This window comes from Oncorhynchus kisutch, linkage group LG14 (genome assembly GCF_002021735.2).
Source record: "Oncorhynchus kisutch isolate 150728-3 linkage group LG14, Okis_V2, whole genome shotgun sequence".
In the NCBI taxonomy this organism is placed as follows: Eukaryota; Metazoa; Chordata; class Actinopteri; order Salmoniformes; family Salmonidae; genus Oncorhynchus; species Oncorhynchus kisutch.
The window spans coordinates 70,993,281-71,006,194 of record NC_034187.2 but is presented as its reverse complement, the minus strand read 5'-3'; the positions used below and the strand labels follow the sequence as shown (position 1 = coordinate 71,006,194).

Here is a 12,914-nt window from a genome sequence, read left to right as displayed (position 1 = left end):
GATATCCTGCCTGGTTGGCCGTGTGCGGGGGTATCGTCGGACAGAGCCACAGTGTCCCCCGAAACACCCCTGTCTCGGTCTCCGTTATCTATGCTGCAATTGTCGATGTGCCGGGGGGCTAGGGTCAGTCTATTATACACAGTGTAATTCTCCCATCTTATCTGGTGTCCTGTGTGAATTTAAGTATGATCCCTCTAATTCTCTTTCTCTCCCTCTCTCCCTCTCCTCCCGGAGGACCTGAGCCCTAGGATCATGCCTCAGGACTACCTGGCCTGATGCCTCCTGGCTGCCCCCAGTCCTCCTGGTCGTGTTGTTGCTCCCGTTCAAGTGTTCTGCCTGCGGCTAGGGAACCCTGACCTGTTCACCGGACGTACTACCTTGTCCCAGACCTGCGGTTTTCAACTCTCTTTCACTACCGCACCTGTTGTCTCAACCTCTGAAAGCTCAGCTATGAAAAGCCAAATGACATTTACTCCCGAGGTACTGACCTGTTGCACCCTCTACAACCACTGCTTATTATTTGACCCTACTGGTCATCTATGAACGTTTAAACATCTTGAATAACAATCTGGCCTTAAATGGCCATATATTCTTGTAATCTCCACCTGGCACAGCCAGAAGAGGACTGGCCCCATATCAGAGCCTGGTTCCTCTCTAGGATTCTTCCTAGATTCTGGCCTTTCTCTGGAGTTTTTCCTAGCCACCTTGCTTCTACATCTGCTTTGCTTGCCATTTGGGGTTTTAGTCTGGGTTTCTGTATAGCACTTTGTGACATCTGCTGATGTAAAAAGGGATTTATAAATACATTTCATTGCTGCTACTCTTAAACCTTTGGATGCCATCTACCATAATGCTCTTTGTTTTGATACAGGCTACAGTTTTGATACTCATCACTGCATCCTATATCAAAAGGTTGGCTGGACTTCGCTAAAGACCTGTCGATCTCTACATTACTCCCTTTTTGTTTACAAGACCCTACTTCACAAACCTCAGCCTTATTTAACTTTGATGTTGAAGTATACACATCTGAGTTGCCTAACCCATTCACAGGATTGGTTATCTCTTGAGGTTCATAGGGTCTCCACCGAGCTAGGTTAATCTGATTTTATTTTTAGCGCACCATATTTCTGGAACTGTCACGCCCTGATCTGTTTCACCTGTCCTTGTGCTCGTCTCCACCCCCCTCCAGGTGTCGCCCATCTTCCCCATTATCCCCGGGGTATTTATACTTGTGTTTTCTGTCTGTCTGTGCCAGTTTGTCTTGTTTGTTCAATCCTACCAGCGTTTTCTCAGCTCGTGTTTGTTCCTAGTCTCTCTTTTTCTCATCCTCCTGGTTTTTGACCTTTGCCTGACCTGACCCTGAGCCTGCCTGCCGTCCTGTAACTTGGACTCTGTTCTGGATTATCGATCCCTACCTGCCTTGACCTGTCATTTGCCTGCCCCTGTGGTTCCAATAAACATTGTTACACAGTCTGCACTTGGGTCTTACCTTGATTCCTGATAGGAACAAAATTCAAAACACAGTATATTCATCTTGATGTTCTGATGCAGTTCGGGCAATTTAAAGTATTGATTGATTGACTTATTTACAGAAGATGGCATAATCTAACTCACCAACAGTAACTCTTAATCTGTTCAAGCTAGATACACCAAAACAACTTTCACATGTTAAGGTTATCCTAACTTCAAATTCTTTAAAACTTTTATCAACTTAAACTATATTAATTAGCATAAAATAACCCACCAACAGCACCTCTTGAACCGTTGAAGCTAGAGAAGACCCATTTGCGACCAAGCTTTAACTTCCTGACTGATGTCTTGAGATGTTGCTTCAATATATCCACATCATTTTCCTACCTCATGATTCCATCTATTTTGTGAAGTGCACCAGTTCCTCCTGCAGCAAAGGACCCCCACAACATGATGCTGCCACCCCCGTGCTTCACGGTTGGGGTGGTGTTCTTCGGCTTGCAAGCATCCCCCTTTTTCCTCCAAACATAACGATGGTCATTATGGCCAAACAGTTCTATTTTTGTTGCATCAGACCAGATGACATTTCTCCAAAAAGTACAATCTTTGTCCCCATGCGCAGTTGTAAACCGTAGTCTGGCTTTTTTATTGCAGTTTTGTAGCAGTGGCTTCTTCCTTGCTGAGCGGCCTTTCAGGTTATGTCGACATAGGACTCATTTTACTGTGGATATAGATACTTTTGTACCCGTTTCCTCCAGCATCTTCACAGGGTCCTTTGCTGTTGTTCTGGGATTGATTTGCACTTTTTGCTCCAAAGTACGTTCATCTCTAGGAGACAGAACACGTCTCCTTCCTGAGTGGTATGACGGCTGCGTGGTCCCATGGTGTTTATACTTGTGTACTATTGTTTATACAGATGAACGTGGTACCTTCAGGCGTTTGGAAATTGCTTCCAAGGATGAACCAGACATGTGGAGGTCTACAATTTATTTTCGGAGGTCTTGGCTGATTTCTTTTGATTTTCCCATGATGTCAAGCAAAGAGGCTCTGAGTTTGAAGGTATACCTTGAAATGCATCAACAGGTTCACCTCCAATTGACTCAAATGATGTCAATTAGCCCAACAGAAGCTTCTAAAGCCATGACATAATTTTATGGAATTTTCCAAGCTGTTTAAAGGCAGTCAATTTAGTGTATGTAAACTTCTGACCCACTGGAATTGTGATTATGTGAATTATAAGTGAAATAATCTGTCTGTAAACAATCGTTGGAAAAATGTATTGTGTCATGCACAAAGTAGATGTCCTAACCGACTTGCCAGAACTAGTTTGTTAAAAATACATTTGTTGAGTGGTTGAAAAACGAGTTCTAATGACTCCAAAGTCGACTGGCTAACTGTTCAATTGCATAGCTGGGATACACATTGCTCAGTTTATAGACAAGCCAGCTCAACTTCAGGGCGGGCTTTCGCGCGTGAGGAGCAGCGGGTGAGAGTGGAGGAGAGGGAAAAAGCAGAGCGCGCTGCCAGAAAAGTGACGTCGGCAGGCACGAGCTTTAATAACATCACCAGTCCCAGTCCCAGACAGTGGTCCTCGCGGAGGAGATGACAACTAGAAGAAGATTGCCTGGGACTTGTGGAGTGCGAAATATTTTGTTTTTAGTAAAGGAATAATTCTGGGTTCAATGAATTTACAATTCCTAACCAGTGATGAGCTGGCTGCTAAAGTGGATTCTTATAGCAGCAGGGATTCAACAGGTGAGAAAGTGCCATTATAATAATTTTTTATCAACACTTGGTTTAAGCGATATTTACCAAATCTATTTATTTCTGATGTGCCAGATCTGATTCATGATTTCTTTAGAATAGAACATTATTATTGATGCTTCCGATAAATTCACCGTGTATTCACAAGTTATCCCTCCATTTGTTAGTTGTACTTTACTGCCACCATGTGGTTATGTGGAGTCATGTTTTGCATTTTACTCCAGATTCAAGGACTTCTTGGACAGTACTGTAATAGCATGGCATCAACAAATACTATGTTTCTAGTTTAATGTGGCCCTATCTGCCAAGTTAGGAAAGGTTTTTCATTAATTCAATACTTCACACGTTAAAACTGCTCAAACAGTCTCAAAATGTCTGGCCTCAAACTGAAGTTTTTTCACTCACACTGCATCAAATTGGGAGAGAAAATACAACTGCTTACACAAAGAGATGAAGGTGAGAGTCTATGATGCTCTATGTTGATTTGACCAGAGTTGTGCTCATGGTCTACCCTCAACATTCAGCTTGCACTTTCTCAACCTGACAACAGACTGCATGTGTGACACAACATTGGTCATTTCACCCAGGTTTGGCAGGGGTTAGAAGTCAAATCAGTTGAACAGTCCACATCTGAGGAAAGAAAGTTCCAAGTTTCTTATCTGACCTATATGGCAGTATTGTCAAGGTCACATTAGAAGTCAATCAAGATATTTGATAAACCATTTATCACTTTTTTCATTCCCAGATGCCCAAACAGCGTTTGATGTTGATTTTATATGTCTGCTTGAGGTCACATGGTCACACAAAGGTCACACAAAAGGTCAAGGGGTTATAAGTCTGAACAGGTGATGGTATTGACATTAATCTCAATACCAATTTTGGCTGTCTAGATATGATGGGGGTAAGGAACAATAAAGCTTTGTCTACACGTACATAAACCGCCAAGCACAAAGCTTCTCATCTCAACAGAAAACCCAGTCCAAATTCATATTATGCAATATGTATATATATGGATTTTAAGAACATTTTTTGTACTCTCTTCATCCAATTTCCCTTCATTTTTAGATTAAAAAGCTACATGGAGACGATAAACTGTTATTGTCATGATCAGTTGTTATCTGTGTCTTTTTCATTACCTTGTGAAACACCCCCAGAAAGCCCTTTAATGCTGAAAGTGACACGTTGGCTGAATCCCAAATGACACCCTATTCCGAAAGAGTGTACTATATAGGGAAAAGGGTGCAATCTGGGATGTAACCGTGTTCTCTGATGTTGTTGTGTAATGACTGAGCCTGATGACTGCTGACTATGCTTCAGCGGCAGATCCCCTGGGTACTGGCTCTGTGGTACACCCATGATTAAATCTCATTTATCTGCATTAAACATCCTATGCGCTCAATGGATTAACTATTTATTGCTATAATTATATTAGAAAAATGTGAAGGCAACTGATGGGCTGCCAAGAACAAGCTTAGGAAAACAAAAATAACATGATTAAGGCGTCTTTTTCACATTTAATTAATTGCAGATTAATTGTGTCTGTATAACCTACCTGGATCAGAAGCTCTTTGGCTTTTATGATATTAATATAAACATGTTGAGGCTGAAATGTAATTAGAGAGGTTTAATACAGAATAAGACCCTGCAGTAATATAGGAATCTCCAAGAAAATTTCATTTAGCACTGTTGGTCGGCCCATACTGGAGGCAGCGCTTGCTGTTATGACAGCATCAACATTATTTACAATTGTTTTCATTAAGAAGGTTTCCTGGACACAGATTAAACCTAGTCCTGGACTAAAAAGGCCTAATCTGTGTCTGGGAAACCAGCCCCAAAAAGTTCCCTACAAAAAATCTGTTTGTTGAATGTTCAGACATCAGAAATTAAAGTTTGGCCCTCAGACGTTAGGCATAAAAAGTAGAGTGTCTCGTTCACAAAATATGACATTTTAAAGTAGCCCATTAGGCGATCTGGCTACTCCATGTGTAATAATGGGTTATGGAACACTCTGTGTCCTGACTCATACGAGGAAGTCCTGCTCTTATAATGTGAGGCCAAGACTGAGAATCATTTTTGGAGTTATAAATACTGATCCAGTCTGAGCCAGCGGACGAGCCAGTTTCCTCTGTAGGGACTTAAACAGTCTGGATCCAAGACCAACCACCATTTGTTTGGTTGTAAAACTCTTCCTAGTGGCTTGTTCAGACAGCACATCTGTTTTGAGTGCTTTAAAAAAAGGAGTGCTTTTCATTTGATCACACACACAAAAATTGGGTTTCTGATCTTGGCATAAATATATACAGTTTGTACAGGCAATATTCATGGGGTGAAATGTTGGACACGTTTTATTGTATTGTCACGTCAGCTGTGAAAATACTTTTATATTTTCAAAGAAACTATGAAAAATGGCCTACAGGCAGAATATTGTGTAGACAGGGGAACAAAAAGTACTTTGACTGATCAGCGTCAGATTGATGAAATCATTTTGATTTCATATTCTTTCTTTTACCTCCCTTACCCTGTTAATCATCCTTGTTGTTGTTGTTGTACAATCCGAAACAAGAAAGCCGGCCAGACCTTTAGGCACATTCAAGACTTGCAACACTTATCTAGCCAAATAGGGGATTTGGGTCTATTAGTTCTTAGGCCGATATAGGACATGTTGGAAATAAAAAAAGATTAAGGACATGAAGCTAATTACGACTTTGATCCTTGGGGCAACAGCCTATTATTCCCCTGTAACTGATGTGATACAGGTGATCCACGTGCTAACAAGTACATGTGCTTCACAGGAGGTTGGTGCCACCTTAATTGGGGAGGACGGGCTTGTGGTAATGGCTGGAGTGGAATGGGAGGAATGGTATCAAATACATGGTTTCCATGTGTTTGATGCCATTCCATCTACTCCGTTCCAGACATTATTATGAGCCATCATCCCCTCAGCAGCCTCCACTGATTGCGCTTTTAAATTGTCCTAGACATGGAAACCTACACAGATAACATACTGTACATCTTTGATGCTTTAGGAATGTCTGTTCTCTACTTACATGGTTTATTGTGTTATCAAAAGTCATAGCGTTTGACCATAGAAAACTAAAATATGTATATCGAAGTGCATAACACTAACTCCTCCCTGTCCCTCTCATCTAGGCCTACTCCCAGACCCAGAATTCCACTGCCATGCTGCCCCTAGCAGAATCCACAGACCTAGAGCCATACAACCGGACCCAGTACTGCCACTGGCCCTGTGAGTGCCCCCTGGTCCCCCATTCCTGCCCTTCAGGGGTGAGCTTGCTCATGGATGGCTGTGACTGCTGCAAGGCCTGCGCCAGGCAGGTGGGGGAGGAGTGCAACGAGGCAGACACTTGCGACTACCATAAGGGATTGTACTGCGATTACAGCTCAGACAAGCCTAGGTACGAAAAAGGAGTGTGTGCATGTAAGTGTCATTTACCACACATACTCTAACCTACTAAAGACACGTCATGATTAAAGGAATAATCCACTCAAACTATATTTTGGTATTTGTTTCATTAGTTCAGTGCTGATACAGTCCCAAAATATTTTGCATGTCAGCAATCTGGTTACAATTTGCTTCTTGCAAGTCCTATATCTTGAAAACCTGATTGCTGATAGACAAAACATTTTGGGACTGTATCAGCAGTGGACTATGAAAAAAAATACCAAAAGAAATGATTGTGAAACCTATTACCCAATGTCATGACATGTTTGTTTTTGTTCAGATAACACTAAAAACATTGTCTGCTACATTACATTGTTATCATTACCTTATTCACTGTGTATCTCTCTGTGATGTAAGACTGCTGTCCTGACCTTCTTTGCCAGATATGGTTGGCGTGGGCTGCGAGCATGACGGTGTGATCTACCGGAATGGGCAGAGCTTCAAACCCAGCTGTAAATACCAGTGTCTGTGTGTGAACGGGGCCATCGGGTGCGTGTCCCTGTGTACGGACTCCCAGCCCCCCCGGGTGTGGTGCCAGAACTCAAGGAGGGTCAAGATCCCAGGACGCTGCTGTGAACAGTGGATCTGTGATGAGCCCAAGAAGGGGAGGAAGACTGCTCCAAGACATGCAGTGGAAGGTAGGACACAGATCCATCAATCAATCAAACCATTGATCAAGCAATCAATCAATCAGTCAGTCAGTCAGTCAATCAATTAATCAGTGGTGGCTGGTGTCACTTCAAATAGGAGTACAGGCTCATTGTAATGGCTGGAATGGAATAAATGGAACCGTTTCAAACACATTGCTACCATTAGTGATGGAGAAATAGTCCATGTGTTCAATACCATTCCAGTCATTACATGGATAGAGTCTCGTGTATTGAGAATCTTGTAACACTAATAACCATGGTAATATTGAGCAATTCTTTGAGAACTGTGAAGCGAAATTGTTTGAGGACATTGCTTCATAGTACCTTCCTATAGGTTAACTCCAACCCTGTTCCCAGAGAGCTACCGTCCTATAGGTTAACTCCAACCCTGTTCCCAGAGAGCTACCATCCTGTAGGTTAACTCCAACCCTGTTCCCAGAGAGCTACCGTCCTATAGGTTAACTCCAACCCTGTTCCCAGAGAGCTACCGTCCTATAGGTTAACTCCAACCCTGTTCCCAGAGAGCTACCGTCCTATAGGTTAACTCCAACCCTGTTCCCAGAGAGCTACCGTCCTATAGGTTAACTCCAACCCTGTTCCCAGAGAGCTACCGTCCTATAGGTTAACTCCAACCCTGTTCCCAGAGAGCTACCGTCCTATAGGTTAACTCCAACCCTGTTCCCAGAGAGCTACCGTCCTATAGGTTAACTCCAACCCTGTTCCCAGAGAGCTACCATCCTGTAGGTTAACTTCACCTCTGTTCCCAGAGAGCTACCGTCCTATAGGTTAACTCCAACCCTGTCCCAGAGAGCTACCGTCCTATAGGTTAACTTCACCTCTATTCCCAGAGAGCTACCGTCCGGTAGGTTAACTCCAACCCTGTTCCCAGAGAGCTACCGTCCTATAGGTTAACTCCAACCCTGTTCCCAGAGAGCTACCGTCCTATAGGTTAACTCCAACCCTGTTCCCAGAGAGCTACCGTCCTATAGGTTAACTCCAACCCTGTTCCCAGAGAGCTACCGTCCTATAGGTTAACTCCAACCCTGTTCCCAGAGAGCTACCGTCCTATAGGTTAACTCCAACCCTGTTCCCAGAGAGCTACCGTCCTATAGGTTAACTCCAACCCTGTTCCCAGAGAGCTACCGTCCTATAGGTTAACTCCAACCCTGTTCCCAGAGAGCTACCGTCCTATAGGTTAACTCCAACCCTGTTCCCAGAGAGCTACCGTCCTATAGGTTAACTCCAACCCTGTTCCCAGAGAGCTACCATCCTGTAGGTTAACTTCACCTCTGTTCCCAGAGAGCTACCGTCCTATAGGTTAACTCCAACCCTGTCCCAGAGAGCTACCGTCCTATAGGTTAACTTCACCTCTATTCCCAGAGAGCTACCGTCCGGTAGGTTAACTCCAACCCTGTTCCTGAAGAGCTGCCAGGTGTATAAAGTCGCACACAGCCATGCAATTTCCATAAACAAACATTGACAGTAGAATAGCCTTACTGAAGAGCTCAGTGACCTTTCCAACAAGTCAATTCATCAAATTTCTGACCTCAACCTCATCGAACACCTTTGGGATGAATTGGAGCGCCAACTGCGAGCCAGGCCGAATTGCCCAACATCAGTGCCAGACATCACTAATGCTCTTGTGGCTGAATGGAATCAAGTCTCCGCAGCAATGTTCCAACATCTAGTGGAATGCCTTCCCAGAAGAGTAGGGGCTGTTATAGCAGCAAAGGGAGGACCAACTCCGTATTAACACCCATGATTTTGGAATGAGAGGTTCGACGAGCCGGTATCCACATACTTTTGGTCATGTAATGTATTCGGTCCAGTTTTGATGAATAATGTCTAAAAAGCACTTCTGTCACTGCCCATATTAAATTGTAGTCTCTCTCTCACTCGCTCGCTCACTCACTCACACTCTCTCTCTCTCTCTCTCTCTCTCACTCACACACTTCCTCTCTGCCTGTCTCTGTTGACATAGCTCTTCCTGTTGAGGCGAAGGGCCAGAGCAGGAACTGTGTGATCCAGACAACCTCCTGGAGTATCTGCTCTAAGACTTGTGGTCGAGGTCTGTCCCTGCGTGTCTCTAATGCTAACAACAGGTGTGAGATGGTAAAAGAGTCCCGCCTCTGCAACATACGGCCCTGTGAGGTGGACATCACCAAGCACATCAAGGTACATGTACAGAGTATGTGTATGCATACACACGTTTACCCACATATATGGGCACGGACACATATCCATGCATACATGTACGCATTGCAAAGAGGTCATATGTTTGTTTGTTATATCTATATTGAAGAGTTCACATTGCAAAAAAAGACCTCTCTTATCTCTCAGCCAGGGAAGAATTGTATAAACATCTACAGAGAAGAGCAGCCAAAAAACTTTACCATCTCAGGCTGTGTCAGTAAGAAGTCTTACAGGCCTAAATACTGTGGGGTCTGCGTGGCCACGGACCATCGCTGCTGCATTCCCTACAAGTCCAAGACCATCGATGTGGAGTTTATGTGTCCCAACGGTGCCGTGTTCATCTGGCAAGTCATGTGGATCAACGCCTGCTTCTGTAACCTCAGCTGCAAGAACCCCAATGACATCTTCGCCGAGCTGGAGAATTACTATGGCTACCCTGAGATCGTGAACTGAGACATTTCAATAATAAGCCATGCTCTTATTATGGGCTCTATTCAATCAGATCTGCTTAGCCAACATCCGCATAGCAGTTGTTTTGATGGTGTTAGAGGTGGAACTGCTTTAGAGCTGTCAATCCACAAGTGGCTCCCGGTATTATACCTAAAGCGGACATTGCCATCGGCTGCACGGAGGCACATGAACAGCCACAGGAATGTACACCTCCATTATGATGATAGAAATGCATATGATTTAGTTTAATGATTTTAAATTTGAGCGTCATTATTTCTATATAGCCTACACTTTCTCCTTCCGAACTTCTAACAGGAGTGTGGCGGGTGTGGATTTGTGACAATGGTCGCATGTGTAGCTGCTCACCGATTTGCATTCTGACCTCTGAAACATCCACTATGCAGGTGTCTGCTATCGCTGGTTAATGTCTGATCTAATTGAACCTAGGCCTAAGCCTCCATCTACCCCTATTTTCACCTACTTTTCCTTTTCTCAATGTTTTTTGGTTTGTCAGACTTTCAGAAACTGTTTTATATGCGAATTTATTTTATACATAGAGGTCGGTATTCAATCTAAGGCATGTTTTAGAACAACGCTCCATACAGCAGACAGTCCGCCTTTTAAAGGCAATTTCCCCAGCATTCACAGAGATGGCATTCAGTCTCTAGATCATCCATTGGATTGAATTCCAGACAAAGCATTTTTTCTTACAAGGGGATCTTTCTTTTGCTTTTTTTCCTATTGGAAAAATGTGTAAATCAATGTTTTTTGTTTGTTTTAAGCTCGTCTTTATATGGTTGCTTTCGGAAATAGTTTATTGACTTACAAGTAAACCAAGTGTGAAATATTTTAGTTATAATTTATTGAAGTACATTTTGAATACTAAATGATTGAACAAATTGTTTGTCATACAGGTATTTTTATATTCACAGTAACAAGTTTCATTAAATCTCGTTCATACTCATGTAAAGATTGTTCAATTCAATGAGTAAGAGATGACGTGAGATGCTACTATAGAATGCATGTGCTATATATATGGTTAAAGATCCTGTGGAACTGTGGTATCATTTGATCTTACAATCATTCAAAATGACGACAACACCAGGAAAAAAAGTTATAGGTTTTTAATAAATACAAATTGTTATGCTATATCTGATGCTTCTCATCTACAGCATTAGGCAGTTATGCATCTTCATAAAGCGATGTCGGCCGGTGTTCTACATAGCCGGCAAGTGTTGCTGTAGCGCACGTAAGAGTGGGAGAGGGTTTTTGAGAAGCTCTATGGCTAACTCGGATCTTTATATCACATCATGTGGATCGGCTTGACTTTCTCAAATCCATCACAACAAAGGGGCCTTAATAAGTCAGAGGGTTTCCATGGCACATTATCTCTGTTTGCCGGGATTGCATAGAAATAACCATTTACACAAGAAGAAATATCCAAAAGAACAATTGTGCCTGAAGCCATGATCTGTTAATAAAGCAACAGTATGTGATTGTTTGATCAATGAAAGGATAACCTCATGAAATGCTTTACAATAGATCCAGAAGAATGTTAACTCCAGACGAAACAGACGTCCTAAAAGAGAGGAATCATTACAGGAATGTGTTGTGTGTACATGATACTTTTCAATTCCCTCCTTTCCAAAGTTTCAAAGATTAATAGCAATTTGAGAAGATAAAAAAGACTGCATATATATTTATTTTTGATCCACTTGCCTACCTATTCTTACGCCACTTCTCTCCTGTATCCCACAGTACATTAATCATAACATTGAAAAGTTAACGATGAACAATTAGAAAGTCATTTATAGTCAGGTACACATTTGAGAAAGCTGTGTCATATGTAATAAAGAACTATAGACAAAAAAACAAAAAACTGTCTTGATGACAAACTGCTGTACTAAGTACTGGTTCTGCAGCCACAGCTTTCTCCCACATTCTCCGTTGTGCTGTGTCACTCTGCTGCGTTGCCACTAACAACTAGATATTCCACCTGACGCGGCAGATGGGAAGTGATCTGTTTATTTCAGAATAGGTTTTTCCCTCTAAGGAATTTCCTTCATAATGCAGTAGTATATGCTTGCATAGCCTTACACACACAACCTCTTCGCATAACTCTTTGGCATAGAGACATTCTCTAGTTGTGTATGTGTGTTTGTAGGTGTGGTTAGTGGCAGCGCAGCAGGAACCAGGGTGCAGAGGTTAAAGGTTGAGTGTCATGTAAGGGTCATCTAGCAGGACACTTCGGTGGACTTGAGCGCAGTGCTGCTGTTTGCTGTGCCTTCCATACTGTCCGTGTGGGAGCGGCCACGCTTCTCGTTGGTGTGTGACCGACTCCTGTTTCCCTCGTTAGTGTGAGACCGGCTCCTGTTGCCATCCATGGAGTGGATGCTGGAGCCTGATGCAGTGCGAGAGCGGACCAGTCTGGTCATGCTGGCGGAGGGCACTGAGGAAAGACGAGACAAGGTTAAATATCCATTCACACTGTGTTCATGGTCAACTGAATTCTGAATGTGGGCACTATATTTCATATTTATATTTCATAATAATTATAGAACAGGTTAACTGGCATCCCCATTATTTTTATTTCTACTTTGCACATTCTTCCACTGCAAATCTACCATTCCAGTGTTTTACTTGCTATATTGTATTTACTTTGCCACCATGGCCTTTTTTTTTTGCCTTTACCTCCCTTATCTCACCTCATTTGCTCACATCGTATATGGACTTGTTTCTACTGTATTATTGACTGTATGTTTGTTTTACTCCATGTGTAACTCTGTGTCGTTGTATGTGTCGAACTGCTTTGCTTTATCTTGGCCAGGTCGCAATTGTAAATGAGAACTTGTTCTCAACTTGCTTACCTGGTTAAATAAAGGTGAAATATTAAAAATATATATTTTTTAAATCCTGTTGTTATC

The 12,914-nt window shown here is 42.6% G+C and overlaps 2 protein-coding genes across 4 annotated transcripts in view; one reads left to right on the top strand and one right to left on the bottom strand.

Moving 5' to 3' along the window:
- The first annotated feature begins 3,051 nt into the window (after nt 1-3,051).
- On the top strand, nt 3,052-12,901 carry LOC109903405 (WNT1-inducible-signaling pathway protein 1-like). 2 transcript variants are annotated; one of them, XM_020500080.2, is made up of 5 exons: nt 3,052-3,225; nt 6,385-6,673; nt 7,081-7,335; nt 9,329-9,522; nt 9,688-12,901. In XM_020500080.2, the coding sequence occupies exons 1-5, from the start codon at nt 3,178-3,180 to the stop codon at nt 9,991-9,993; spliced, it is 1,092 nt and encodes a 363-aa protein (XP_020355669.1). In that variant the 5' UTR covers nt 3,052-3,177; the 3' UTR covers nt 9,994-12,901. The 2 variants fall into 2 exon arrangements, with proteins under 2 accessions (XP_020355669.1, XP_031644737.1); XM_031788877.1 differs by lacking the exon at nt 3,052-3,225 and adding an exon at nt 6,216-6,264 and having other exon boundaries at nt 9,688-11,503.
- Nucleotides 11,100-12,914, bottom strand: part of LOC109903403 (protein NDRG1) — a 34,633-nt gene continuing 32,818 nt past the window's right edge. For both annotated transcript variants that reach the window (XM_020500079.2, XM_031788876.1), the window contains one exon: nt 11,100-12,439. In XM_020500079.2, coding sequence (XP_020355668.1) covers nt 12,225-12,439 — 215 coding nt within the window. In that variant the 3' untranslated portion in view covers nt 11,100-12,224. The remainder of the gene's footprint in view (nt 12,440-12,914) is intronic.

What these genes read in the sequence shown, in the direction of transcription:
- LOC109903405 (XM_020500080.2), top strand. Translation starts at nt 3,178, where the DNA reads ATGAGCTGGCTGCTAAAGTGGATTCTTATAGCAGCAGGGATTCAACAG. An exon ending in TAGCAGCAGGGATTCAACAG is followed by an intron (nt 3,226 to 6,384) that starts GTGAGAAAGTGC and finishes CCTCTCATCTAG; the next exon opens with GCCTACTCCCAGACCCAGAA. An exon ending in CGAAAAAGGAGTGTGTGCAT is followed by an intron (nt 6,674 to 7,080) that starts GTAAGTGTCATT and finishes CTTCTTTGCCAG; the next exon opens with ATATGGTTGGCGTGGGCTGC.